Source organism: Notamacropus eugenii, chromosome 3, assembly GCF_028372415.1.
Source record: "Notamacropus eugenii isolate mMacEug1 chromosome 3, mMacEug1.pri_v2, whole genome shotgun sequence".
Lineage (NCBI taxonomy): Eukaryota > Metazoa > Chordata > Mammalia > Diprotodontia > Macropodidae > Notamacropus > Notamacropus eugenii.
The window spans coordinates 190,087,016-190,113,878 of record NC_092874.1 but is presented as its reverse complement, the minus strand read 5'-3'; the positions used below and the strand labels follow the sequence as shown (position 1 = coordinate 190,113,878).

General features: G+C 36.4%; 2 protein-coding genes across 2 annotated transcripts in view; both read left to right on the top strand.

Annotated features, from left to right (window-relative positions):
• MGST1 (microsomal glutathione S-transferase 1) overlaps nucleotides 1-26,863 on the top strand; it is a 718,478-nt gene that overhangs the window by 175,844 nt on the left and 515,771 nt on the right. The gene's annotated exons all lie outside the window — the stretch shown is intronic.
• Nucleotides 1-26,863, top strand: part of DERA (deoxyribose-phosphate aldolase) — a 125,584-nt gene that overhangs the window by 45,901 nt on the left and 52,820 nt on the right. Inside the window, exon 6 of the mRNA XM_072653620.1 lies at nucleotides 22,197-22,325. Coding sequence (XP_072509721.1) covers nucleotides 22,197-22,325 — 129 coding nt within the window. The remainder of the gene's footprint in view (nucleotides 1-22,196; nucleotides 22,326-26,863) is intronic.

Here is a 26,863-nt window from a genome sequence, read left to right as displayed (position 1 = left end):
CTAATATGTTTGATACAAAAATTGCCCCCCTCCATTGTCAATTCTTTTCCTATCCTAGCTGCATAGATTTTATTCATGCAAAAGTTTTACAATTTTGTGTAATACAAATTATATTTCTTTCACCTTTTGTGATCAACTCCATTCCTTGTTTGATTAAGAGAGAGCATCATATATCACTTTAAACCTCTCTGATGCTTTGAGAACCAAGGAAATTTAGTTCAAATCCAGATACTTTGACCATTTCTAAATGACTTTTAGGTGTCCTAACAGTATCAGTCAACTCAGCCACAAATGAAAACAAAAAGAAATCTGGTCAGCCACACTGGTAAAAGATGAAGGCTACCTTGATATCAGATATTTTTTATCTCTACGTCATAGCAGTCTGAGGGGCAAGAAATATGTACATGCTGTATTTCCCTGGAATATTAGAGGAATCATGGTGTAGTAGAAAAACCCTGGAGACTTAAATTTATCTAAGGGGATATTGCTTTATAGCAGAAAGACCACTAGAGAATAAGGAAGGAATGTTTAAGTGTATAGTATTTGAATAGGAGAATATCAGTAAGAGTAACTTAGGCATAGAATTGAGGACATAGTGAATGGACACTAATTAGAAATGAGAATAATAAAAAATGTTATTCAAGTTAAAAGATTGTATGGGGATAGAGCTGGGAGTGTGGGGAGGACTTTGGAACCATACACTTCTCTAGGCAGGGAGAGGAAAGGGTTAAAGGTGAGGAGGAAATAAAGGCACTAGCAATTTAATAAACTCAAAACACTTGTGGTAAGGTAGCTGAGTGGGAGGTGGTGTGGTGTGGTGTGGTGTGGTGTGGTGTGGTGTGGTGTGGTGTGGTGTGGGAGTAGGAAAAGAGGGGAGGCTTTGAAGGAAGAGACACATTAAATTAGTGCAAACAAAATGAATTACAGGATATAAATAGTTCTTAAAAGAGGAAAAATGAATCAATAAAAAATTCAAATTTGATAATTATATCCTTAAATGTGAATGGACCCCTAATAAAGAGACAGATGTCATAATTTATTTGAAACAGAATTCAACAATTAGTTACATGTTAAAAATTAAGAAAAAAGGTACAGAATGAGGAATTTTAACAAAATTTAGTATGTACTTGGTATTCTAAAAAAAAGCAGGATTTATGATCATGCAAAGAAAAATTAAAAATTTGTTATTAGAAGAGATAAATAGAGAAGCTTCATTCTGTTTAAAAGCAAGAGAAAATGTTGCAGCATTATTATTAAATGTGTATTCCAAATCATATAATATAACATTTACATGCAAAAAGGAAAAGCTAAGTGGATTGCAAAAAAAAAAAAAAAAAAAGAAGCACAATTCAATGATTATAGGAGACTTTAATGTTATTTTAAAGCTGGATAAATCTACCTGAAAGATAAACAAAAAAGGAAATATATAGTGGAAGAAACTAAAAAGTTAGGTTTGAAAGACTCATGGTGTTTTCTGAATGAAAGCATTAAAAAATACACATTTCCCAGTACCCCATGATACCATTGTAAAAATGGAACAAAGAAATTATTCATAGCTATAAAGGGGGAAAAATATTAAATACATTCTTTATAGAGCATAATACAATTAAACATAATAATTTATACAGGGAAGAAAACCAAAAAGATTCACACCTAAATAGAGACTAAGTAACAACCACCTGAATAATGAGTGAGTCAAAGAGCAAATCATAGAAATAATAATTATGTAAAAGAGAGGGATCACAATGAGGTAATGTACAAAAATTTTTGTGATAAACTGTAACAGTCTTCAGAAGATAAATTCCCTCTGAAAATATTTCTTGACAGTGTTTTTTTTAAAAATGGGTTAAAGAATTGAACCTATATTAAGAAAAAGCATTAAGTTAAGCACAAAATTATTACAAGAGTAAAGTTTTCAAACTAGGGGAGAACAAGATAAAATGAAGAAAATAATCCGTACAGAAATGATAAATCTAAATAGTGTTTTATAGAAAGGACTAAAATAAACCTTTATGTAACCTGATTTTTTTAAAGCAGAAGAGCAAATTGTTGAATTCAAAAAAGCATAATATTCACAGTGAATAGTGAGGAAATGGAAACAATGTCTATAAACTGCTATCGTTATTTGGGAAGCAAAAGTGGCATGAAAGAAATGGATGATAATATAGAGAGAGATATAAAACACCTAAACAGAACCAGAAATAGTAGTCTTAAACAGTTCTGTCTCAGAAAATGAAATTGAACAAACCGTAAATTAGCTACCAAGAAGCGAAGGAGAATTTCTGATCTAGAAAGATTTACAAATGAATTCTATACTATAAAATGTTTAAAAAGTAATGACCATCTATGGCATTCTGAATAACTGATAAAGAAATCACTCTGTCCAACTCTTTTACTGAGACTGATGTGGTCCTAATACCTAAACCAGGGAAGAATAAAGCAGAGAATGGGAACTTTAGATGAAATTCTCTAATGTACAAATGGTGCAACATTTTTGCATAAACCTAGTGAAAATACTGTAAGTAGATATCAATATAATTATTCATTATGATTAAGTTGAATTTATATCAGCAATGAAAGTGGCTCAGTGTTAGAAAAACAGTATAATTAATCATAGTAAAAACATGTAATTATATAAATACAAATATTGTCAAAAATATAGCATTTATTTATCCTAAAAATCATAAGAATGGAAAGGCCCTTTTTAATGTGATGAAGAATATATCTTGAAAATCAAAGGTAACATTATTTGATGAGGAGAAATAAATACTAAAAACTTTTCCCCATTATTATCTGATAAATTTCCAGGATTGTAATTTCAGCACTACAACAAGACAAAGAATTTTAATATGTTTTGACCAAGAGGAGATAAAATGTTACTTAAATGAGCATCACATGATGGTTAATTTAGAAAACCTCAGAGAGGCAGCAAAGAAACTGTGGTGACTAATTGCTTTGGTAAATGTAGAAGGACATAAAAATAAATCCACAAGGTCAACATTTCCGTGTATAGTAATAATAACCCTGGGGGAAAAAATAGAAAATGAGATCCCATTTCAAATAATACAAAATGCACAAAAATATCTGGGATTTAACTACCAAGAACACCATAGACTTAAAAAATTATAATTATAAAAGACTTTTTATATAAAAATAAGGAAGAAAAACTAATGGTGGGATAGTTTAGTTATTACTCATAGTTTGGCCATGCCAATATAAGGAGAATTACCAGATTACCAAAATTAATTTGCACATTTAATCCTATTCCAGTCAAATTACAAAAGTGACCTCGGGAAGGAAATGGGAAACTATTCCAGTGTCTTTGCCAAGAAAACCCCAAATGGGGTCACGAAGAGTTGGACATGACTAAAACAGATAGAGAACAGCAAGTGGTAGAAAAATGACATGGTCAGGGTAAGAGCAACTGGACAAAGTCTGGGTTTCTCCACTTATTTTTCCTTGGTTGGAAGATATTATAGCCAGGTCCCACAACCAGAAGGTGGCAATGGCCAAGGCTTTAGTTACCACCCCTCCCCCCCTGCAGTCTTGTGGATGGGGGCAAACTGAGTGGTGGTGTGTATATTTATTTACTCATTTATACATGGTAGGGCATGTAGGCAGCACACTGATTTGAACGCCAAAGCCTGGAGTCAGGAAGACTTGAGTTTAAGTGTGGCCTCAGACACTAGCTGTGTGATCCTGGGCAAGTCACTTAACCCTGTGTGCCTCAGTTTTCTCATCTGTAAAAGGAACCAGCAAAGAAAATGACAAACCACTGCAGTATCTTTGCCAAAAAACTCCAACAGGTCATAAAGAGTTGGACATGACTGAAATGACTATACTATAATATATATAATATGGAACTAGACATTATAATCTCAGAATTCTTTTGGAGCAATAAAAGTTCTAGAATATCAGGAGGAATAACACCACCACCACAAAAGAATAAAGGGAGCATGACCTATCTATATCTCAATTCTAAAGCAATAATCATTAAAACTATTATAATGGTGAAAAAATATAAAAGTAGATCTGTGGGAGAGACTGCATTAACAACAATCAGAAACAATGAAACTGTTCGACCCAGTGTTTATTAATTCTAAGAACATAAATTACTAGAGAAAAAATTACATATTCGACAAAACTTCTGGGAACACTGGAAAACATTTTGGCAGAAAATAGGTTTAAACCAGCACGTCCACCATATTACAATACCACAATAAGTTTGTAATACATACATGAATTAAATATCAGATAGTCAAATAAGAAAACTGAGGGGAATGCAAGAGATACCTTTCACAACTATAAGTAGGGAGAAAATTCTTAATCAAATAAGAAATAGAGGTGATTGTAAAAGAGAACATAGGAAATGTTGAATACATAAAATTAAAGGGACGTGGGAACAGAGTCACAGGGATACATTGTTGAAGCCATAAATTAGTTCAGCTGTTTTGGAAACCACTTTGGAATTATATAAGCAAAGCCACTAAATTAGTTATATCTTCTGATGCAGTTTCCACTATGAGTAATATTTCCTTAAAAGGTCAAAAATAGGAAAAAAAAAAAAAGGGCCCATGTAGATCTAATTGTTAGGATGGATGCTTTTTGTGGTTGAAAAACAAAAAGTTGGAAACAATTATCCATTGATTGGGGAATGGCTGAACAAATGAGAAATGGGAATAATATGCTATTGGAAACAATAAATATGAGACATTCAGAGAAACAATGGACTGACATAGAGTAAGCATAAGCAAGAAGGCAATAGAAACAATGATTGTAACTTTGTAAACAAAGGGATTGCTAAAAACAGAGTTGAACCCCAGGGCCCTGGAGAAGAGATAAGGAAGCACCTGTCCTCCAGGTAGAGAAGTGGGTGTCAGGGTATACTGCAAGTGTGGAATTGGCATATACGATCAGCTGCAGTTAGTTACTGTTTTGCTTAATTGTTTTTCTTTCTTACAAAGGAACATAAATTTAGGTTGATAAAGATATATAGCTGAAAAGGAAAACAAAAGAAAAACAAAAAGAAAACAAAAGGAAAACAAAAACTTTTTTTTTCTCTTAAGGGATATAGGTTCTAGCACTAGCCCTGCTACTAATTATCTTTGATTATCACCAAATAAATAAATAGATAAAATAGATTAAAATAAAACACCTATGGATTTGGAGTCAAAGGGCCTAAGCGTATGTCCTTGATATACTGTCTACTACTTACTTACTACCATTGTGACCTTATGGAATTCTCTTGACCTCTTAACTTTAGTTTGCTCATTTGTAAAATGAGAGGATAAGACTACAGGACCTTGAGTTTTCCTCCTTTATTTATAAAAATAAATGTATTATTCCATTTGAAGGGGGTATATTTTTCAAATGTGGACTGTTTTGATAATTGAAATAGACACAAACAAGTGCAGTTGTGAGAGAAACACTGAGATAGCCATAGAAAGAGGGTTCAAGGTAAATGTGGTTTTGATGCCCTGTTACTTATGACCTAATCTGTATGACTGCTTACCTTAATTGCTAGAACTGCTGGGTGACTAGGGGTCCAGTATGTATTACCTAGTTGTGACTTGGCTAGCATAAATGAGGATTTTGGTTTATCACTATAAGTAGAAATGAGGTATCTCACTGACATGACCTTGCTTTCAACAAGTAGGATAGATCATGAGGGACAGAGCTCAGGAGAACTGAGAGAGCTCAGAGCTTAGAACAGATCACAAGAGTAGCCAGTAGAGAAGTAGCCTTGATCATCCATGAGTTGTTGTATAAAAAATAGTTTATAGACAATGAAAGACATAAAGGATGTCAAGGTCCCTAGTTCAGAGTGTGTTACCCTGGATACCAATGTTCCCTAAAGGGTTCCTTATACTTGTGCCTTTCTACTGTGGTTCTGTAAATTTGTGTCCATCCTTCCCCATGGGCCCTGTGTGTATGGGAGAGCTGTTGGTTGTCTTTCCTTTTTGAAGAGGACCAGTGACACCACGGGGTGATGTCTTCATTTGCATATGAATTAGATTCAAGTGAGGCACAGTTGCACAAAGTCATCGGCCTCACTCTGTTTTCCAGAGTCATCAAAGTCCAGTGGCAAGACAAAAGTCAGGATGACTGGCAATGTCCTGGGATACAGTGGATGGCCTTGGAATCTTAGATGTCTGATTAAGCTCTAAGTGCTCCACAGTGCCTACTTCAGCTGCCTTCATAGCTGTTGGAACAAATTACTGTCATCCACTCATTCTACCAGGGGAAATCTTCACATTTGGCCTAGACATCCCCCCAACTCAAAAATGGCTTGAGGCCTGTTGGTTACCCTCAACCTGGTTTAGCCTGTCTGCCAAGATGGTTTTACCAGGATGTCGCCTCTGTGCATGCAACAGCTTCTTGGATGACAGGTTGATACCAAAGGGTGGATGAGCAGCCCACAAAAGGGCACAGCAAGCCCTCACATGAAAGGTTGTAATCTCATGTTTTTGGGTAGAAAATTACATTATTGTTTTTGCTTTGTCTCCTGTTTAGTAAATAAATGCTTCTGATTAAGAGTCAATGGAGTTTGTCTTGGTTCAAGTCAACAAGAAAATGTTTGTGTGCCAGACACAGGGTAAAATAAAATACTGAGCATACAACAAAGGTAAAAAGTTCATGCTTTCGAGGGGCTCATAGTCTAACAAAAACAACTATGTGCAAACAAGTTATGTACAGGATAAATTCAGAGAGAGGATACTAACATTCAGAAGTATTATCAAAAGCTTCTTGCAAAAGGTGGGATTTTAGCAGAGGTCTGAGAAGTTGGGAGACAGTGAGAAGGGAGAGCATTCCATGCATAGGGAATAGTCATTGAAAATGCTCAGAGTCAGGAGACAGAATATGGATGGTAGAAACAGCAAGGAAGTCAGGGGCACCACATTGCAGAATGCACAGGGAAGTGGGGAATAAGATGTAAGAAGACTAGAGAGATAGGAGAGGATCAAGTTGTGAAGGACTTTGAAAGAAAAACAGAGCATTTTATATTTGATCCTGGGAGGGATAGTGGGACCATTGATGTTTATTGAATTGGGAGGGGGTAGGGAATGTAGCATGATCAGGCCTGTAATTTTAGGAAGATTCTTTTGATAGCTGAATGGAGGATAGACTGGAGTGAGGAGAGACCAGCCAGAAAGCTATTACAGTATTATGTTATTACAGTAATCCAGGCATGAGTTAAGGATGGCCTGCACTAAGGTGCTGGCAGCGTGAGAAGGGAGTAGACATATGCAAGAATTGTTACAAAGATAAAATCAGTCTTTGTTGTTATTCAGTCGTTTTTCAGTGATGTCCAACTCTTTGTGACCTTCCCCTCCATTTGGGGTCTTCTTGGCAAAGCTACTGGAGTGGTTTGCCATTTCCTTCTCTAGATCATTTTACAGATGAGGAAACTGAGGCAAACAGTGTGAAGTGACTTGGTCAAAGTGACACAGCTAGGAAGTGTCTGAGGCCATTGAGCCCCAGTGCCAAAGACTGCAGAGAGATCAAGAAGGATTAAGACTTAGAAATGGCCATTAGATTTAACAGATTAAGAGATCTTTGGAAAATATGGAGAAAGTAGTTTCATTGATTTCTTAAGTAGAAAGTACATGGTATAGGGTTAGGAGCTACAAGGTCTACTTACTTGTAGGAGTGTAACTTCCCTACCAGGTTTATTCCTACCCCTTGGAGGGAGTAAGTTATAGCTATGAGAGCTTTCTTGGGGACAGCATGCCAGCTAACCTGCTAAAGTTCAAATGCAGGTTGGGGTGTGCAAGTCAGTTTAGAGGGCTCAGATGGAAATAGTACCATACACACCCATGCTACACTGTTGTTTTCGTCAACATTCCTAGTGCCTTAGGAAGTATCATTTGGAGTTTTGCCCAGGATTTCAGGGTAGGGGTTTGGGAACAGTGCTCTCTCCCTTAAACTGTATGGATTCTTAACAAAATTTGGAGGAATTTTAAAGGAAGAGAAGAAAGAGGAAAATATGTATTATGTGCCAGACACATACTAAGTGCTTTACACATACCTCTTTTGATCTTCACAGCTCAAGGAGATAAGTGCTATTATTATTCCTATTTTATAATTGAGGAAACAGGCAGACAGAGATTAAGTGACTTGGGGTCACACAGCGAGGAAGTATGTGGATTTGAACTCAGGTCATCCTGGATCCAAAACTGAACACCTAACTTGAGACCTGTCCCAATCGCATTTGGTAGATAAGGAAACTCAAGATCCAGAGAAATTAAATTGCTTGTTCTACAGAGCTACTTAGTGGTGAAAAGCAGGAGTAGGACCCTTTTCTCTTGACAATCAGTCTATAGATCTGGCCACACCATATTGCCTCCTGATGAAATAAGCAGCAAGAGAATAAAATTTGCATTCTTGGAAACAGCTTTGGAACATCAAAAAAATGATTCTACTTTCTAACCTATATTTACTTTTTTTTTTTAACCACTTGGTAGAATTCTGCTAAATGTGGCTGCTGATGTTTACAGGGAGAAGGGTGGAAAATCATGAATCAGACAGGTGCTGAGAGTAACAGAAAAAGAAACTGAATTCAACGAATGAGCAGTCAGCAAAAACATGAAATACACATGCGTTTCTCGTGCCAGTGATTGAGCAGGTTGTCAAAATTGTAGGTGGAAAAAACTGGGAGCTGTTTGAACGGCTAAGATGGGACTCATAGAATCTTCGGCAAGTTTAGAGCCTTAAGTTGAAAGAGACTAAAATTGTCTAGTCCAAAACCTGCCTGTAGCATATATTTCTTCCATTGAAGAAATCTTTCTCCAGTGATGAAGAACTCACTCCCTACTGACACATTGCATTCCACTTCTAGATAACTATTTTCTTATGCTGAGGAAAAATCTGCCTTCCTATACCTTGCAACCATTGTTCCTTATTTCCCTCCTTGGTTAAGAAAAGACAGCAAGAATTACTATCATCACTCCCAAGTTTGAGTGTATATGCTTTTTTGAGTTTGTGCTATAGAGTAACAATTTTGAAATAGAAAAGACTTTCCATGAATTTATTATCATTGAAAATAAGATTCTAGACCAGCAGCAAATGTTAGGGGCAGGAAAGAGAAGGTGTTAGAATTAAAAGGTATAACATGGCCACAATAGCATTAGTTTTTCCTCTTCAAACTACTCAAAAATTCATCAAGTTGCCAACTTATATGAAATTTTCATGCATTCTAGGTGAAGTGGTATTTTGCATGTGTGAATCTACAGTTTTTCCGAGCAGTCTTTTACTACTTCTTAGCATAAAACATTATTCATTCTAGGAAAGTACTATCCAACTGTTTCTTTCACTATAATTAAGAGAAAAATTCTTTGTTTCGTTCTTATTAATTTGTCTAGATTTTTAAGGATGTGGAATTATTAATATCATGCATACATTTAGGTAAATGCATTTCCCTTTTTTATTTTTTGGTGCTCCTAAAAGCCATAGTTCAAATTTGACTGTTAAAATATACATATACTTTATTCACCCTTGAGATTGTTTGCTGCTACAACAGATTATAATAGGTCATTGTGGAATTGGTGCTAAAGTAGCCTGTCATTTTGGTAATATACTATAGCTGTTATAACTCAATTTTAAAGGGATTACAAAGGTTTCACCTTTGCCCTGAGTTTATTATGCGGACTAAATGAGAAGGTGTTGACAGTTAAGAAACAAATACAAATTCTCTGCCTGCTTAACCACTTAACTTGAAAGAATCATTTCAATACATTGTTTGGATCTAGTGAGAATGTCTTAGTAAAATCATTTTTTAGAGGGAACCTGACCTGGGATTTCACTGGGGCAAGGAATTGCCAGTGAATAGACTCCTTAATAATAAGATCAGTAACTGATCAGAAGCTTATAGTCTTGGAGAGTTGCTTGGGTACACTGAGAAGTTAAATATCTTCCCTCTGTCCCATGCCATTTGGTGTCAGAGGCAGGGCCTGAATCCAAGTCTTCTTGACTTCAAGACTAAGTCTCTCTCTAGGGTGCCATGTTGTCTCTCATGAAATCACATAGTAGATAAATTCACTGCAGCACACTGTAAACTAATGTATATTTTAGGTGGACATTTCATGTCTCTATAGCTAATAAATTCTACTGCTTGATTATTATATAGGAACCGTAGTCAAAGAATTATAAAGATCAGAATTAAAACAAAAGGTGAGAAGATATATACTACGCATAAGTTGGAAAAAACACTGTAAAGTTGAAAATTCAGTCATTAACTTATTAGTGCACAGCATGACAATTCAGAACTCAAAAGTACCTGCGATCATTATCTTACTTTGGCGATAGAGAAACTGAGGTCAAGAACAATTAAATGACTTGCCCAAAATCACATAGCTTGTTAGTGGAAGAGTTAGTCTAGATTTCCTTTTGGGATATAATTATCCGAATTATCAGATGAAAATCCTCCAGCAGGTTAAGTGCTATATGAGATGTTTAAGGTACAGATGTGCATATTTATCACTGATGCAGGTCTCCCTGTGCAACATAGCAATGGATGTTGCTTGAATTCTCATTTAATTACTGAGAACAATTTTGAATCCTGACAATGCTAAAATCTTTCTCCCCTGTGATATTAGTTGATATTAGCCGGTCAGACTTAATTTTCAAAAATAACTATTTACTATAGTGGTACTAGAGTGGCCACAAGCCTGTGACAAACTCTCCAACAAGTACGTATAAAGGTTAGGTTCAAGATTGGAGAGCACAAGTGATGAGGTGGTAACTTGACCCTTGGAGAGATCTCAAGGAGTTTCCCTTAGACATTATATAGATTTTCTGCTGGGCTCTTTGTAGAACCTTGAATCTTTTTTCTTCATCTAGTCTACCTTGCCCTTAGCAGTCAAGGTAGTCACTTCTGTTAGCTGTTCTAGGGACACTGCTAAAGTGTTGATGGTAACAGAGAAATTCTGAAATCCTTCAGACCCTTTGAAGCTCAGGAGATCTTCCTCTGACCAACGCAGGGAGAGAAGGCCAAGGCTGAAGTTCTCACTCTCCCCACCTCCTCCAAGCAGGTCTTTCTCAGGGCTTTTGTGGGAATGCCTTTTTCTGTCTCTCCACTTACCATCAAATTTCTCAGTTCAGAAACTGGCTCAATATTTTCTAGATGACCCATATGGCATGACCAGATTTCCTCAACCTTTCTGAATATATTTCAGTGTCACTAAAGTTTATACAATATTTTTCAAAGACTTTTCAAACCTAGTTTAAGTCTTTGATTGAGATGTGTTCTCACCTAGTTGAGTATCTAGGTAGAGTATGTAACACTTATTTGAAATGGGGTATAGTAATTGATCAGCTTCATCAATAATCTAGTCAATAAGTCAGTGACGTGATATGAACAAATCATTTTCAAAAGAAGAATCGCAAACTATCAACAGTGAGCCTACTTATCAAGCTTATCACTCCCCTTCATACACTCTATGTTCCTGGCAAACTGGCATACTTGCTTTTTTCTTGCTGGTAAATTTTTAGTTCTGCAGACAACATTCTACCTTCTTTTTCTATGATTTGGACAGACTATCCCACTTGCCTTTCTCATGATCCTTTCTCACCTCTGTCTCTTAAGATTCTTAATTTCCTTCAAAACTCAGCCATACTTGTGTCCTTTCCTGATCCTCCAGTGATCTCCTCCCTGCCCCTGACAAAATTGCTTTGTATACTCTATATATGTTCTGTATTTACTTTTGTCCCCCTTCCCTCCACCCTGATGGGATTGGAAAGTTGGGGGGATTCAAGGACTCCTCAAGGACCTGAGTACAGGGGAGGGTCATCTGGAATGAATTCATGGAATCAAGCATTCTTGAATTCAAGTTGGCAAAGATTTATTGTTATGCTTTTCAGTGGGTAAGAGTTCTTAGGGAACCTGAAACCTTAGAAGGGTACTGTTAAAGTATACATAGGACAAACTATAGTAAAACATGTACCAAATATGCTAACTAGGTGATTCAGGGTGGGATTAGGGAGTGGTTAAGGAGTGGTCTGTTCTTAAAGGAACATGTACTCTTAGCTTCTACTGCACAGGTGTTTTTCCCAGAATTTATTGGGAAATAATCCAACAGGAGAGGTGGGGCTACATGTAGGTGTGGTTTTAGGCCTTCAATGCCACTAAGTCAACTGATGGTCAGGGATGACTGAGAAATTGCCTCCCATCAATATCTTGTTTTGACAAGATAAATGTAGGGAGTATAACATATGTCTAAGTCTAGGATGCTCATAATGAGGAGTCCAGGATGCATATAATGAGGTAGGGAGATGGTACATATAGTCCAGTGGGTACTGAACATCTTTATGAGCCTGTACATGGTCCGTTCAGCCAGTACACAGCCAGTTCAAAATAATTCTGTAGCAGCTAGCTACTGTATCAGGAAGAGAGACTGCTAGTATTGGGCTTGACTGTCCTTGGGCTGGGGAGAAACTGCCACAGACAGTGTTTTGAGGCTAGGGAAAAAAGTGGTCTTGAAATTGGGGTCCAAGTATAGGTACCCAAGTACCCCATCACACTCCAGTAGAATATAAACTCCTAACAAGACTTGTTTTTTGTCTTTCACATACCCAACATCTGACATGTAGCCAACACTTAAATGTGCATTGATTAATGATGAAAGATTGTTCAAAAATCACAAATAACCATAAATTAAAAATGCAAATTAAAACAATTCTGAGGATTCATTTTATATCTATTAAATTACCAAAGGTGATTAAAGAGAGAAATAAATTAATGTGGGAGAAGCTGTGGGAAGACAGACATACTCACACTGCTTGTGGAGCTCTGAATTGGTTTAACCATTCTGGAAAATAGTTTGGAATTATGTGAGGAAAAATTGCTAAACTATTCATACCCTTTGTTCTAGTGATCCCACAAGTGGACACAAAATTCCAGGGAGTCAAAGACAGGTTCACATATAGAAAAATGCTTGTAGTAACCCTTTTAATAGAAGTAAAAGAGACAAAAAAACCCCAAGCAAATCTGTTAACAATGTACATGTGTCTATTGATTGAAGAATAACTGAAGAAATTTTGGCATATAACCATAATTATAGTATGTATCCTGGTTGTCTTCTCATCATCTGCCTTCAGGACCAAAGATCATACCTTAGATGACTTAACCCTTTTAACTACACTAATCCTGGGATCTTTACTGCCTTGCTTTCCTCTCTCTATCAAGGCCAGCTTTAGCCATGTTTCAGATTCTATACCCTAGCCATATTCTTGACATCTACTGTGCAGGTGCCCTTCTCTCCCTCCCCAGTTTCTAACTGGCATTATAATCAAATCAACGTTATCAGTAATGTTATGAAGGGAATATAAATTACTTCCTTATGGGTCCATTCACAATCCCTATGATTTTCTAAACCGAATACCTCTTCTTGACGCCACTCTCCTATGTATGTTCTCTTTCCCTGTTGTAATATAAGTTCCTTGAAGGTAGAGACCTTTTCACTTTTCTGTTTGTATCTCCAGTGCTTAGGCAGTGCTTTGCATAGATTTAGTGATTAATAAATGCTTTTAAATTCCTTCCTAAACATGAAATTTTATTGTGCTGTAAGACATGCTAAGTATGAGGAATTTAGAGAAATTCAGGAAAGACTTGTATGAAGTGATACAAAGTGAAATAAGCAGAGACAGGAGAATAATATATGCAATCTGCATATTGTAAATTCATAGTGTGAATGAAAAGAACACGAAAAGAGATCCACATTCCAAGTAATCATGATGGTCAGTTTTGGCTTTGGAGAAGTACCCCTTTCCTTTTGGTAGGTAGGAGAGGGAAAGGACTACAGGCATGGAATATGGGGTGCACTATAAGATAAGGTTGATACTTTGTTCTTGTTTCATTCCATGGGAAGGCTTAACGGAAGTAGCGAGGCAATCCAGAAATCCAATATAATACAATAAACAAATGACTGTGATATAAATGCAAATATTTTCAAAAAAATCTTATTTTGCAAACTGTTCATGTTGTTTGACTACCTGACCTTACAGTCAACCCTCAACATTTATGTATTTAACTCTGGTGACTTTAAGCATTCATATGATTTTATTAGTAATCTCATTTTCACTTTCACATTGGCAAACTACCCACATTTACAGCTCTGTGTAGTAGAGAAAAAAAAAAGGTGTGAAATGTGCAGGTTTGTGGAGTGACTGGAATCCTACTGTGTATTTCCCTGGTCTTGTTCACCATACTGTTCTGAAGAGCCCGTGCATTCATAGTGTCAGAGCTGATATTGAGACCTTGTCAGTCTCAGGGACTTCTGACAGCAATGACTTAAATCCTCATAGTCTCTCCCATGGTTTTCAGAGGGCAACAAAGGTGGAGAGATTTAAAGCAGTATAATATACTATTGTCCAAAATAAATTTTTTTTTTAAAATTGAGATGTTAGCACAAAATTCACAGAATTCTAAGAAATCACTAGTGAGAAAAAATGTTTTGCATTTTACCAGTTTTATTTTGTATACTGCATTTTATAGGATATTTCATGATTACTTTGTTAGGAAAAGTACATATTATCAGAATGTTTTGTTATAAAGAATTACATGCAGAAAAATGTATTTTCAGCAATCTCTAGTGAAAAATTGTGGTTTTTGGTCGTCATGGGAATCTAGCCCCCGACTTCCTACAGTTTTAATATATCAAGTCATTTTTTAAAATTTGTGTCATTTATTTTCTAGAAATGTCACCCCCTGAAAGTTGAAGATGGATTGTATTTATCTGTATCAGCTCTCTCTGTCTTGGATGGCTAATTTTTGTCAGAAATATTTTATGCAAATATTTTGCCCATACAACACTCTTTTCTTGTTTAGTTGCATTGATTTTACTGTGCAAAAAACCTTACATTTTTATGCAATTAAATTTTTTTTGTCTTTTATAATTACTTCTATCCTCTTCTGGTTAAGAACTTCCATATAGTCTTACTTGAGAAAGATATCTTCTGTTTTCCTCATTTTTTTCCTTTTAATGATGTGACTGACCTTTTATATTGAGGTTACAAATCTATTTGGTGATTATTGTGATATATAGTGTAAGAACCTACTTTCTGCCAAATTTTTCCATTGATTATTGTTGAATAAGGAGTTTTTCTGCAGTAGTTTGTGTTCGTGGTTTCATTGAACCTTAGACTTCCATGTTTGATTGTGTCTAAATCTTTCTTATGCCACTTGTAACCAATCTACTTCTTTCTTTTTTTAACTTTTTCTAGGCATTAAAAAATTATTCTTCTTCATGCTGTGATTCAAGATCTAGGTCCCTTTTGTTTCTAGTTTGTTTCTGATTGTTTCCCTTGAGATTCTAATGTTCCTAAAGAATTGTTTTATTTATTATTTTTTTGTCATTTGGTTAATGATGACAGGGACTGGACTTTTTATTTTATTCCCTCTACCTTCTCTGAAATGTATATTTTTAGTATATTACCTAGAGGAGCACCGGGAGGTTAAGGGTCATGCAGCCAGGACTGTGTTAGCAGCCAGACATGAGCTAAGGTCTCAGAGGCCCATTGTCTATTCACACTGCCAAGTACTTGAATACAGCCATTATATCTCTCCCATGTTTTTTCAAATGAGATAATATTTGTAATGTGCTAAGTACAGTACCTGACACCTACTAAGTGCTTAATCAGTGTTTCTTCCCTCACTCTGTCTCTTCTTTTCTCCAAGCTAAACCATCCCAGTTTCTTCAGCCAGTGTTAGCATGGTTTGATCAGAAGTCCTTTCATCATCCTATTTGCTCTTGTTCAAATGCTGTCTACCTTAATAGTGTTTTTCCTAAAATGTGGCATCCAGAACTGAACATGTTACTCTTGTGGTCTGATCATAAGACCAAAGCAGTACAGTTCTCTTCCTAATTCTGGACACTGTGCTGCTTCCAATAAGAACTCTAAGGAATCATTCAGCCATTCAGTTTGCATTATGTGCCAAGCACTGTGCTAAGAACTGGGACTGTAAAGAAAAAAAAACAAAAATAGCCCCTGCCTACAAGGAGCCTAGCTTTTTTTATTAGTCGTATCACAATTTTGATTAATATTAAGCTTATAATCACCTAAAACTCCTTAGTACCTTCTAAAGAAACAGTTATCTTGCCACAACCCCCCATTTTGTACCCATAAAGCAGATTATTTTGAACCTAAGTGTAAAACTTTATAATGATCTCTATTAAATTTTAGCTTGAGAGTCAGCATGATTTTTATGGATAGAGGTTTAGCCTTGGGTCAGAATTATCAAGTTCATATCCTACTTCGGACACTTAAAACTTTGATGATTTACTAGAATCCATTTGAACATTCATTGCTTCAGACAACTTTCCTAAGATTTTTAACTTATTGGTTTCTAATCTGCTTGAGTGAAGGGAGTTCCTACCCTTCGAGTCCCTTACAACAATGAAATCACAAATTGTGAACCACATACATGAAAAATGTCATAATAATAGATTCAGCCCAATATTTTAGCCAATGAAGACCTCTTTGAGTGTTTACTATGCTTTCCAGTGTTAGTTGGCCTCCCCAAGGTTTCCTGGTGTTTTTAATTCTCTTAGTTTTCAGTCCTTTATTATTAACTATAGCACTGTTAGTTGACTTGATGGATAATAACTCTGTTTTTTGGGGAGGAGGCACAGTTTCATGCCCCTTCTGAGTATAAATGGTTGCGCTACACGTTTATATTGTGTTTTACCATACATACAATTATCTCAAGTGTTATTTTCAGACCATTCTTGCACACTGTTGAACATCTTTCTGGTACTCAAAAAGTAATTGCTTAAACCTGTTCTTAAATTATTTCTGAAATTCTTTTGAATAGTATGAAAGTAGATTCATTGTGGTTTTATATTGGAAATCTAGTCTTTAAACTCTTAGGATCTTACTTAACTTAATCTTTTCTCCCTTTTTGCCACCTCCCACCCCCAATCCTCATTGAAATTTTTTTCTAATATAGTTTTCCTGAAGTATCAGCAGTATTGTTCTTTGTTTACATATCTAAACAATTTTGAAGGAACTCTAAAATTAGAAGGTGAGCATATTTCAAATGAAGCTTTCCTTTTATTTGGGTGGGAGCTGGAAGAAAAGACCAGACAATTTTTAAAGAGAAGATAAAGGAACAGAGAGAAGCACCCCTTGACGTTCCCTTCCTCCTGGCTTACAAACCTCTTTCAAATCCATGTGGGTGGTGGTTAATTCTGATGTACAGTATTCACTTCTATCTTGTGCCCTCTTATATGCTCCCTCATCAGACCATGCTGAAGATGACTAACTTCTCTGCCACCTATTAGTGAACACTGATTGGATACCTTGTGTTGAAACAATGTAACAGCCAAAATACTCAATGACATTGATTCTTCCTTGCCTAGGAACCCAGGGCCAGTGGGTGAAAGTTAGGGTTACTCTAATTGACCTGTCAAGGGTGGGGTGGAATGGGGCAAGCAGGAGATACCTATTTGATAAATTTCATAATTAGAATGTTTAAGCACAAATAATATAATGTACCTTAGACTGCCAGCACACCCATTTTCATAAGGTCATAGACTTAGAGCTTACTGAAAAATAAAGTTTAGATGACTTTCTTTCCTTCTTTCTCTCCTCCCTCCCTTCCTTTCTTTCCCTTCCTTTCTTTTCCTCCCTCCCTCTCTCCTGCCTTTCCTTCCTTCTTTCTTTCCTTCTTCCCTTCCTTCTTCCTTCCTTTTCTTTCTTTTCTTCTGTTCTCTCCCTCCTACCTACCCTCCCTCCATTCTTGCCTCCCTATATCCTTCCTTCTTTGCCTCTCTCACATTTCTTCTTTTCCCTTTCCTTCCTTCCTTCCCCCTACCTCCTTTCCCTTCTTCTCATCACCCTTCCTTCCTTTCCTACCTTTCTTTTCTCCCATTCTTTCATCCCTCCCTCCCTCCCTTCCTAAGCCCTTTATTAGCAGAATTAAGTCTTCAGCAAATGGAAAGGGAAGGTAACAGGTATTTATTAAGCACCTACTATGTGCCAGGCAGGGGCAACTAGACTCAGTGAATAGAGTGCCAGGCCTGGAGTTAGGAAGACTCATCTCTCTGATTTCAAATCTGGCCTCAAATACTTAGTATCTGTGCAACCCTGGGCAAGACACTTAACCCTGCTTGCCTTAGTTTCCTCATCTGTTAAATGAACTGGAGAAGAAAATGGCAAACCACTTCAGCATCTTTGCCAAGAAAACCCCAAATGAGGTCACAAAGAGTTGGATATGACTCAAAAATGACTGAACAAAAAAAATATGTACCAGTCACTATGCTAAACTATTTGCAAGTAATAAATAACTCATTTCCTCCTCACAACAACTCTATGAGGTAGGTGCAGTTATCTCAATTTTACATTTGAGGAAACTGAGGCAGATAGTAGTCAAGTGGCTTATCCAGAGTCACATAACTAATTAGTGTCCGAAGCTTGATTTAAACTGGTCTTTCTGATTTCACAACCTAGCACTCTGTCTGCTGTGCACCATTTCCTGCACCAAATCTAATCCCCACAGTAGCTGAACTTTCCAAACAAACACATACTATTTATGAAATTTTCCACATCAAGAATCACAAGTTACCAACAAAAAGAAACAAACAGCCTATCTCAGTCAAGAAAATGAGCTGTTGGTCGCCAGTAAACTCTCCTGACTATTCCTTTAATTAGCGCAGAACCAGCCATACATCCTCTGACTGAGCTAGTTCAGATTTATGTAGCACTTCAAGGTCTGCAGATTGCATTAGGCACCTTATCACTTGATCCCCACAGCAATCCTGTGCATCAGGTGCGTGAGGAAACAGATTCTGACAACTCAAACTCATGATCACACATCAGGTGTTTGAGGCAGGATTTCTACCCAGGTCTTCATGACTAGTATCTTTTTCATTACTAACATTCAGTCTCATGGTGCAACCCCTCAGTTAGAATCCAAACAAGACTGCAGGGGACAGTAGTCTAAAATGTCATTTATTACTGGACCAACCAACCAAAGCAGTGGGTGAAAACAAAAAGACATGAGCAGTCTCTTCAACAATATGTTTCTTTACGTCTGAACCTGAATGGACCAACTCCCAAACTTGGGAGTGTAGTATCAGTGGTGGTGGCAGGGGGAGAAGTTTGGACTTGGTATAGAAGAAATGTGGCTGTCATCCACCGTGCTGGCAGTTCTTTACAAACCCAACTTGTTTTTTTCCAATGTCTTCTCTACTGATATTTTTGTGTGCCAGTTTTCATTTGAGTTCACTGAGAAATGGGATTTTTTTTTTTTGCTTCCACTTCTTTGCAAGAAATTGTTTGATCCCGAATATCTTATGGGAAGAGGTCACTGCTGTAAATTGACTACATTCAGTGACTTTCCCAATGTCAAACATAGTAATTGGCAGAGTCAGGATCTGACTCCAAAGCTCACTGTTTCCACTATATTATAGGGACTTAAAAAGGGTGTGTGTGTGTGTGTGTGTGTGTGTGTGTGTGTGTGTGTATACACATACATTCAAAACATCTATTGCAAGATTTTATTTCTAAGCATCATATGTGTCCTAGACATCTCTCAATTTTTTTTTTTACATCGCTCTTACTTAATTTTACATTAGGTACGTATCCTAAATTATTTATAACCCTTGTGTTGGAATTTCATTTTCATTTGTCAGTCATCGTCAGTAGCCTTCTAATTTATCTTGTTACTGGCAAGATTTTCTTTTCAGGTTGGCAACAAGAGGTGCTTGTGAGCATTTTCTGCAGTAAATTTGAACATCTTGCATTCATTGAAGTTTATCATATCTATTGTGTATGTCAGAGTGGGTCCCAGTAAATAAACTATGAAGGATTTTGCCAATCTTGAAAAATCACCTTTGAATTACTTCTTAAAATCATACTCTTTTTGACAAGTCAAAGAATCTTATCAGTTTTTTCCCCAGTCCCTTCATTTTACAGATGAAGAAACTAAGGAACACAGAGTTTGTGTCTTTTTTTTTTTTTTTTAGAAGTCATATAATTTAATTATTGGCAGATCTGGGACTAGACCCTAGGTCTTGTTATTTTTGTTGCAGTCCTTTTCCTTTTAGCATTTTTTTCCTATTCTTTTCTCATCTGGAAGATAGATAAATATAATAAAATGTTCTATGTATTTAAGTCTGCCCAAATAATTTTCATGGTCTCTATAACAACCCTATTTTTACCCAATTTTTTTAATTTCCAGGAGAAATCTTGCTCTCTTATTATTCTGGGATACTACTTTAAAAAAAATGTGATTGTAGAGATAGACATTATTCTGTGAGAGTTGTATATGTACACATGTGTACATTTTTGGAATAGAGGCAACCTATAGTTTGGCAATAAGGTTTTACTTAGTATCTTGAAAGCCTGAGTTCTAATTTCTATTCTACTACTGTCCAGTGGTGAGACCTTGGCCAAGTCACTCACCTTTCTGTGTTTCAGTTTTCTCATCTATAAAACAGAAATGATATCTTATTACGATGTTGAAATATGAAGCTTTTGAAGAATGATGCTTTGAAATTTTAAGGGATTACTCATTCTGTTGAACAATTACTTCTCATGAAGAATTTTTTAGGAATAGGAATCTCTTGAACTTATCACTTCATTTGTAATTTCCTCTACATATACAGTTCACTAGCAATTATAATAAATCTACATCCTGCTTCTCTCCTTTCCCACTAATGTAGAAGAAAATAGGCCATTAGTTTTTCCATCATTTTGCTCATTTATATTGTGAGAAAGTTACAGTTGAAAATGTTAATGGATATTATGATTTGAGATTGACTAGGTTACATTTCATCCATTTAATCTCTGATTGGGATATATTATCCATCTAGTTGCCAAGATACCCATCATTATAATGTCTAGGCAGCATGCTGAAGCACTTGGCGACTGATAATGCTTCAGTAGTCAACTGTTAGTCAATAAGCACTTACTGAATTTCCATGGGGGTATATTGGAAATATGCTGTATATGTTTTTTTAAGTTGTCGATTTTCAGGAAGTAGCTATTTTCAAGAATCAAAGAAATTTCTTTTTAGTGTTTTTATGTTAATGACATTTAATAAGAGGAGTTTCAGGTCAAATAATTTTAAGCTTGTGTTAAGCAATATATGGAAATACAGTAATCTTTTGCTCTGGATATTGCCCTTTATGGTTTCCTAAAGAAGCTTTGTTTCAAGTTCCTGAAAGTCAAGGGCCGTTTTGTGTCTTACTTCATCACTATTTATCACAGCACCCAATACAGTGCTGAGCATAGTTGGAACCTAATAAATGATTTTTGACTTACTAATTTGATATCTGAGTTAGTCTGAGTTGTGTATTTAAAGGAAGAAATAATATTTTCTAAATAACGAACTTAGAATTCTACTCAACAAATTAAAGAAAAAAGTCTACTGAAAAGAAAAAAAATAGAAAATCATTTATAGAATTCATAATTAAAATGTTAGCATTTCCAAAAGCTATGGGGAGTGATTATTGCCCAAATGAGAAGTTACTGATTGTTAAATTATTTAGTTTAATTAAGTGCTATGTGAGCACAAAGTGGTGGTGTTTTTTGTGTTTTTTGGTTTGTTTGTTTTTGTTTTAGATTGTGGTCAAATAAGCCCAAGTTCCAGATAGCTTTTAATTGAATTGAATTAAATTGAATTGAATTAAATGAATTGAAATACATTCACAGTTATGTACTACTGTGTTTCACTATCTCAGTAATTTAAAAAGAAAACCTATAGCACAAGACAGTGCTACTACTCAGTGCAGGCCGTGATGGGGATCAGCAGAACACTTTTTAGCCACAACTATCACCAGTCCAGCTGGAGAATTCTATTTTCCTTCAGAATTGAAGTGGAGTGGTCACTGGCCATCAGGGCTTCTATCTTCCGCATATATGGCTTATGGGTACTTACCCTGGCCAACTGAGCTCTCTGAGCTTTTCCAGTGAATCTTTCAAGAATGTTTCATAGATTCAGACCAGCATTCAATGTCAACATGTTACTTTGTCTTTTTACTTTTCCTGAAAGTTGAAAAAAAAAAATGAGTCCTATATTTGGGATCCAAAGCAGATTTTTTTTTGCATGTGATAGGTATTATTAATTTTGGACAATTAAAAATGATAAATAAGTTTTCTTTAAATTTTAAATTAGGTCTCCTGTCTCTAAACTGCCAACAAGCCATATTGTCAATTACCTGAGCTTTAGCTGCCGCGATTTTTTCCCTCAACAGCTTTGTATGATGAGATCCGTCAGTGTCGCAAGGCCTGTGGAGATGCACACCTCAAAACCATTCTGGCAACAGGAGAGCTGGGTTCCCTTACTAACGTCTACAAAGCCAGCATGATAGCTATGATGGCAGGTAAGCAGTTGTGCTAAATTTTTTTGGTTATTAAAGCAATCGATGATCGTGATATCCGGTCAGGATCCTCCAAAAGTGCTAATCATTTAAAATAGAGTCTAGTTTCTGCTTTTGTAGAAATGTACAATGGTCAAAAACTGACTTTACGTTGACTATCCTTGTTGACTGTGCACCGTTGTGACTTCTTTCCTGTGCTATTTATGTACAGCAGATGGCGCTCTTGTTTGTGAATTGTGTTGCTTGCTGTTCACCGATTTTGCTTTCCATCAACTTAAGCAGGAACTTTTTCTCTTCCTTATTTCTTTTTTCCCCCCTAAATTCTGCACTTTTGGTACTCCAAAAAATTTACAGTTTTTGAGAGGGTTCATGCTTTTTATTTTAAGTGATTCTAAAAAGTCCATGAAGATTTCTTATTTATCTATTCAAATGTGGCCCTGGGTGGTGTTGACAATAACTTTTCATTCCAAACTAGGAGAGTATAATCGCTGTCCAAAGGACTCAGTTTGACCTTTGGTTCAGTTTCACCTGACCTTTAGGGTAAAATCAACTAGTCCCATATTCTACCTGTCTAGGGAGTACATTTTGTGGGACTTGAGGAAGTCAGTATGTTGGAAACTCTGAAAAAATCTCCAAAAGAAAGGCTAGAAGAGCTGGGGAATGGTTCTTAGAACTTCTAACCTCCCTTCTTCCTAGGATTACTGTGAAATAATATATATGAAACTAATTTTGAAGCTCTAAATTCAGTACAGATATTGTAAGGCCTAGTGATTAACACATAGTAGATGCTTGGTAAATGCTTGTTGAATGGCTAATTGATTCAGATATTAAGACAGCATGGTGTAGTGGTTAGAGTTTGGCTTAAAGCCAGGAAGACCTAGAGTCAAATAGCCTCCACTGTTTGGTATTTAAAGTTTTCGTTACCTGTCCCCATTATGCCTTTCTGGTCTCCATTATTGGTCCTCCCAAGTACTCTTAGATCCAATCTCAGTTGAAGGTCCTTTAACACAATATTTCTTCTCTCATATCCATATCTTTGTATTGACTGGAATGCTGTGTCCTCACTTCTGCCATTTTCCCTGTCCTTCTTCAAGACTCACCTCAAATCTTACCTTTTGCAGGAGGCCTTTCCTCAGTCTGTCCAACTTCTAGCAACTTCCCCTGTATTTTCATCTACTGTCTCTGTATCTTATATGTATCTAGCTATTTGCATGTTGTCTTCTCCCTTCCCCCATGTGAAAATTTCTGCTTCCTGAGGATTGGCTCTGTTTTATATACTTTGTATACTTAACAAAATGCCTGGAATATAGGAAACACTTGATAAATGCATGCTAATTGACACAATGGCAGTGTGATCCCGGGCAAATTACTTAACCTCCTTAGTGAGGAATCATCATCTAAGTGGATTTTGTTTATTGTTGATCAGGCATACCCCATATCCCACTCATGCAGTGGGAACATGCCAACCACATTATCCTAGATTCATGTATTTAGAGCTGAAAAGAACCTTAGAAACTATTGAGTCTAAACTTCCTTATTTTACAGATGAGGAAACTGAGGCACACAGAGGTTAAGTGACCTCCCCAAAGTCACATGGCTGGTGTTTGATGTCTTATTCAGACATAATTCCTCTAGTTATCATTCTTTTAGAATTGTGGTTTCCAAATGAGTAGGCCTGCTACCCCTGGGAAGCCATCGCATAGCCTCATAGGGTCCATGATTAGGCAACGAAAAGGAAGGAAGATGGATCACAGCCCAAACAGTCTTGTCTTCATGGGGCTTGTCTCTAATATAGTGACATCACCTCTTTCACCTATTAAAGGTCAGTAATTTCCCATTTCTCCACATCTTGCTGCGCTCTTAAGACTATGCAAGTTTTTAATCTCTCTCCAGCTGCACATTACCATTAGGAAAATCTCTTCCTTCTCTGTCTCCATACACCCATCTTTCTGGTATACTTACACCTCCATATCACCTCTAGTGTGTGTGTATGCACACACACTCACACACACACCCTTATATATACACATATATTCAGAGGTGAATGTAATATAAAAACAAAAGGCATAACTAAATTAAGGAAAAAAAACCAAAAGCATTTTCACAACTTAGAGACTTAGTTGCCATAGTGGATATATACAAAAGAAATACATAGTTCTGGGCGGAATCCAGAAAGGCTTCATATAAGAGGTAGCACTTGCTCTGAATCTTAAAAACAGTTAGTAATTCTGAAAGGAAGAATTGGATGGGATGTATTACATTGATCTACAATACAGCAACTCAGTGAAAGCGAGAGAAGGAGAGGAAGAGAGAGAGAGAGAGAGAGTAAAAGGAGGAGAGACACAAGAGGGAGGGATGGAGGGAGAAAGAAAGAAAAAAATCAGATTAATTTGTCATAGTTGTCAAATATCTAAGGCCATTTGGAAATGATCACTGCTTCCTTTTCTTGATGTCCACTAATCTCTGTTTTAAAAATATTCTGAATTATTGTGAGGAATCAATCAAACTTACCAGCCTCTAATTTACATAATTTATCCCCCTCCATTAAAAAATAAGAACTTTTCATCCATGCCATACGTCTTCTATTCTTCATGATCTTCCAAACATCATTGATAGTAACTTAGGATATATGTAGTTCATTTGAACCAGGTAGCTTTCTGTCTGCTTAGTATGTTTTCTTTGACCTCGAAGCTCTAGATTTTGACTGCAATGCTCCTGGGAGTTTTAATTTTGCAGTTTTTTTCAGGAGATGATGGGCAGACTCTATTTCATTTTGTAATTCATCTGGTTCTAATAGCTCTGGACAGTTTTTATTCATGATTTCTTGAAATATAATAGCTGGGCTCTTTTTTGGTCATACCTTTTATGTAGTCTACTGATCCTTAAATCATTTCTCCTTGACCAGGTCAGTTGTTTTTTGCAGTGAGATACCTTCCAATCTTTCTCTCTTTTTTCCCCAGTCTTTTGACTTTGTTTTAACATTTCCTTTCTAAAGCTTTCTGCCAGAATTCTTATTTCATTTATAAGATTACTTTTACCTCTTTTAAAATATCTTCTTTTCTTCTAGGTGTTCAGGTTGACCTTATGACACTACTCTATTTTTCTTTGAGACTTTTTTGTGGATGATTTGTAGTTATTCTTCTTTTGGGTTTATGTCCTGGGAGTTTCTGTCTTCATGATAGCTTTTTGTTAAGAATCTTTTTTTATTTACTCATTCTTCCAGTCTTAATTCCTGAATTGTGACTTTATGTTAGGACCAAGTTCTGCACACTTCTGGAAAGAGTGTTAAGGCCTTGGATGGTCCTAATCCCTATTAACTGGGGTCCTGCTGTTGTATTTTCCAGATTTGGATGCTGTGTTCTTCAAGCTCAGGATGGCAAGCTGCCCTAAATAGTCTGATCTAGGTAATGATCTTTTGGTCTGAGCTTTGCAGTCTCTGGTACCTGGTTTGAGTCTGGGCAATACAATTGCAGGTTTGTCTCTGTTTGGAGCTCCCCTAGGAAGTTATTTGACTGGGCCTTTATTAGCTAGCTAGAGGGCTTTATGGCTTTAATGACAGGGTTGTAAGTTCAGTCCCCAACTTCCGGGCAGCAAATCTCACCTTGGTCGCTCACCGGTGGCCTGAATCCTCTATCCTGCTTGGGAGACAGTGTGATAGAGCTGTAGGTTTATTCCTCAACTGTTCTGAGGGCAGAATCTATGATTGGCTTGAACTCATTGAGATCAGCTTATGTACTCATTTAACTATCATCTTGTTTTAGGTATCAGCCTCCTAGAAGCTATTTTTCTTTTGCACTTAGCAGGCTAAAATTATTCTCCTTTGGTAGAGAAAATAGGAGTAACATAAGAGTTGAGTAATTTTATTTTCTTTCTAAAAAAAATTTTTACCGTCTTATCCACCCTAAGCTCTAAGTCCTTCCTTTTCCTAGTAAAGCTAAACTTCAAAACAAAAACTACATTTGCTCTTGTCTTTAGCTTTCCGTAGTCTCTTCAATTCCTTCTGAAGGTTTAGTGCTTCTGAAATTATCCTGATAAAAACATGCTACACTTTTGTATTTCTCCTCTGTTAACATGCCCTTGCTTCCAGTTTCTATGAATTAAACAAAAATCTGTTCATTGGTGAGTTATCTGTTAATCCATATCACTCCCTTTAGGAAGCTTCTATTTCCTCCCTTAATGGAATTGCCTCTAAGAAGTATCTTCAGAATTTCTTCTTGAATACTCCTCCTGAGCTAAATGTCCTATCTGTCCTCCCTCTGAAGTCTACTTTCCCAGAGTCTAGAGGGCATGTCATACCATTCTCCTCTACAGTATTACTACTTCAAAGATGGGGTTATCACTTCCCCCCAAGGTTTCTATCATTTTCCCCATGGCAACCACTTCTCCCTTGGGTAGAGCTTGGGAATGTTCCCTTAAGAGTTATCATGATACATTTTTAGTGAATTGACTAAATGCTTTTGAAAAGAATCAGCTTTTTTTTTTTTTTTTAATTTGGAAAGGAAATTTTAGAGTTAAAACTTTTTTTTTTGTTAATCAGAGGA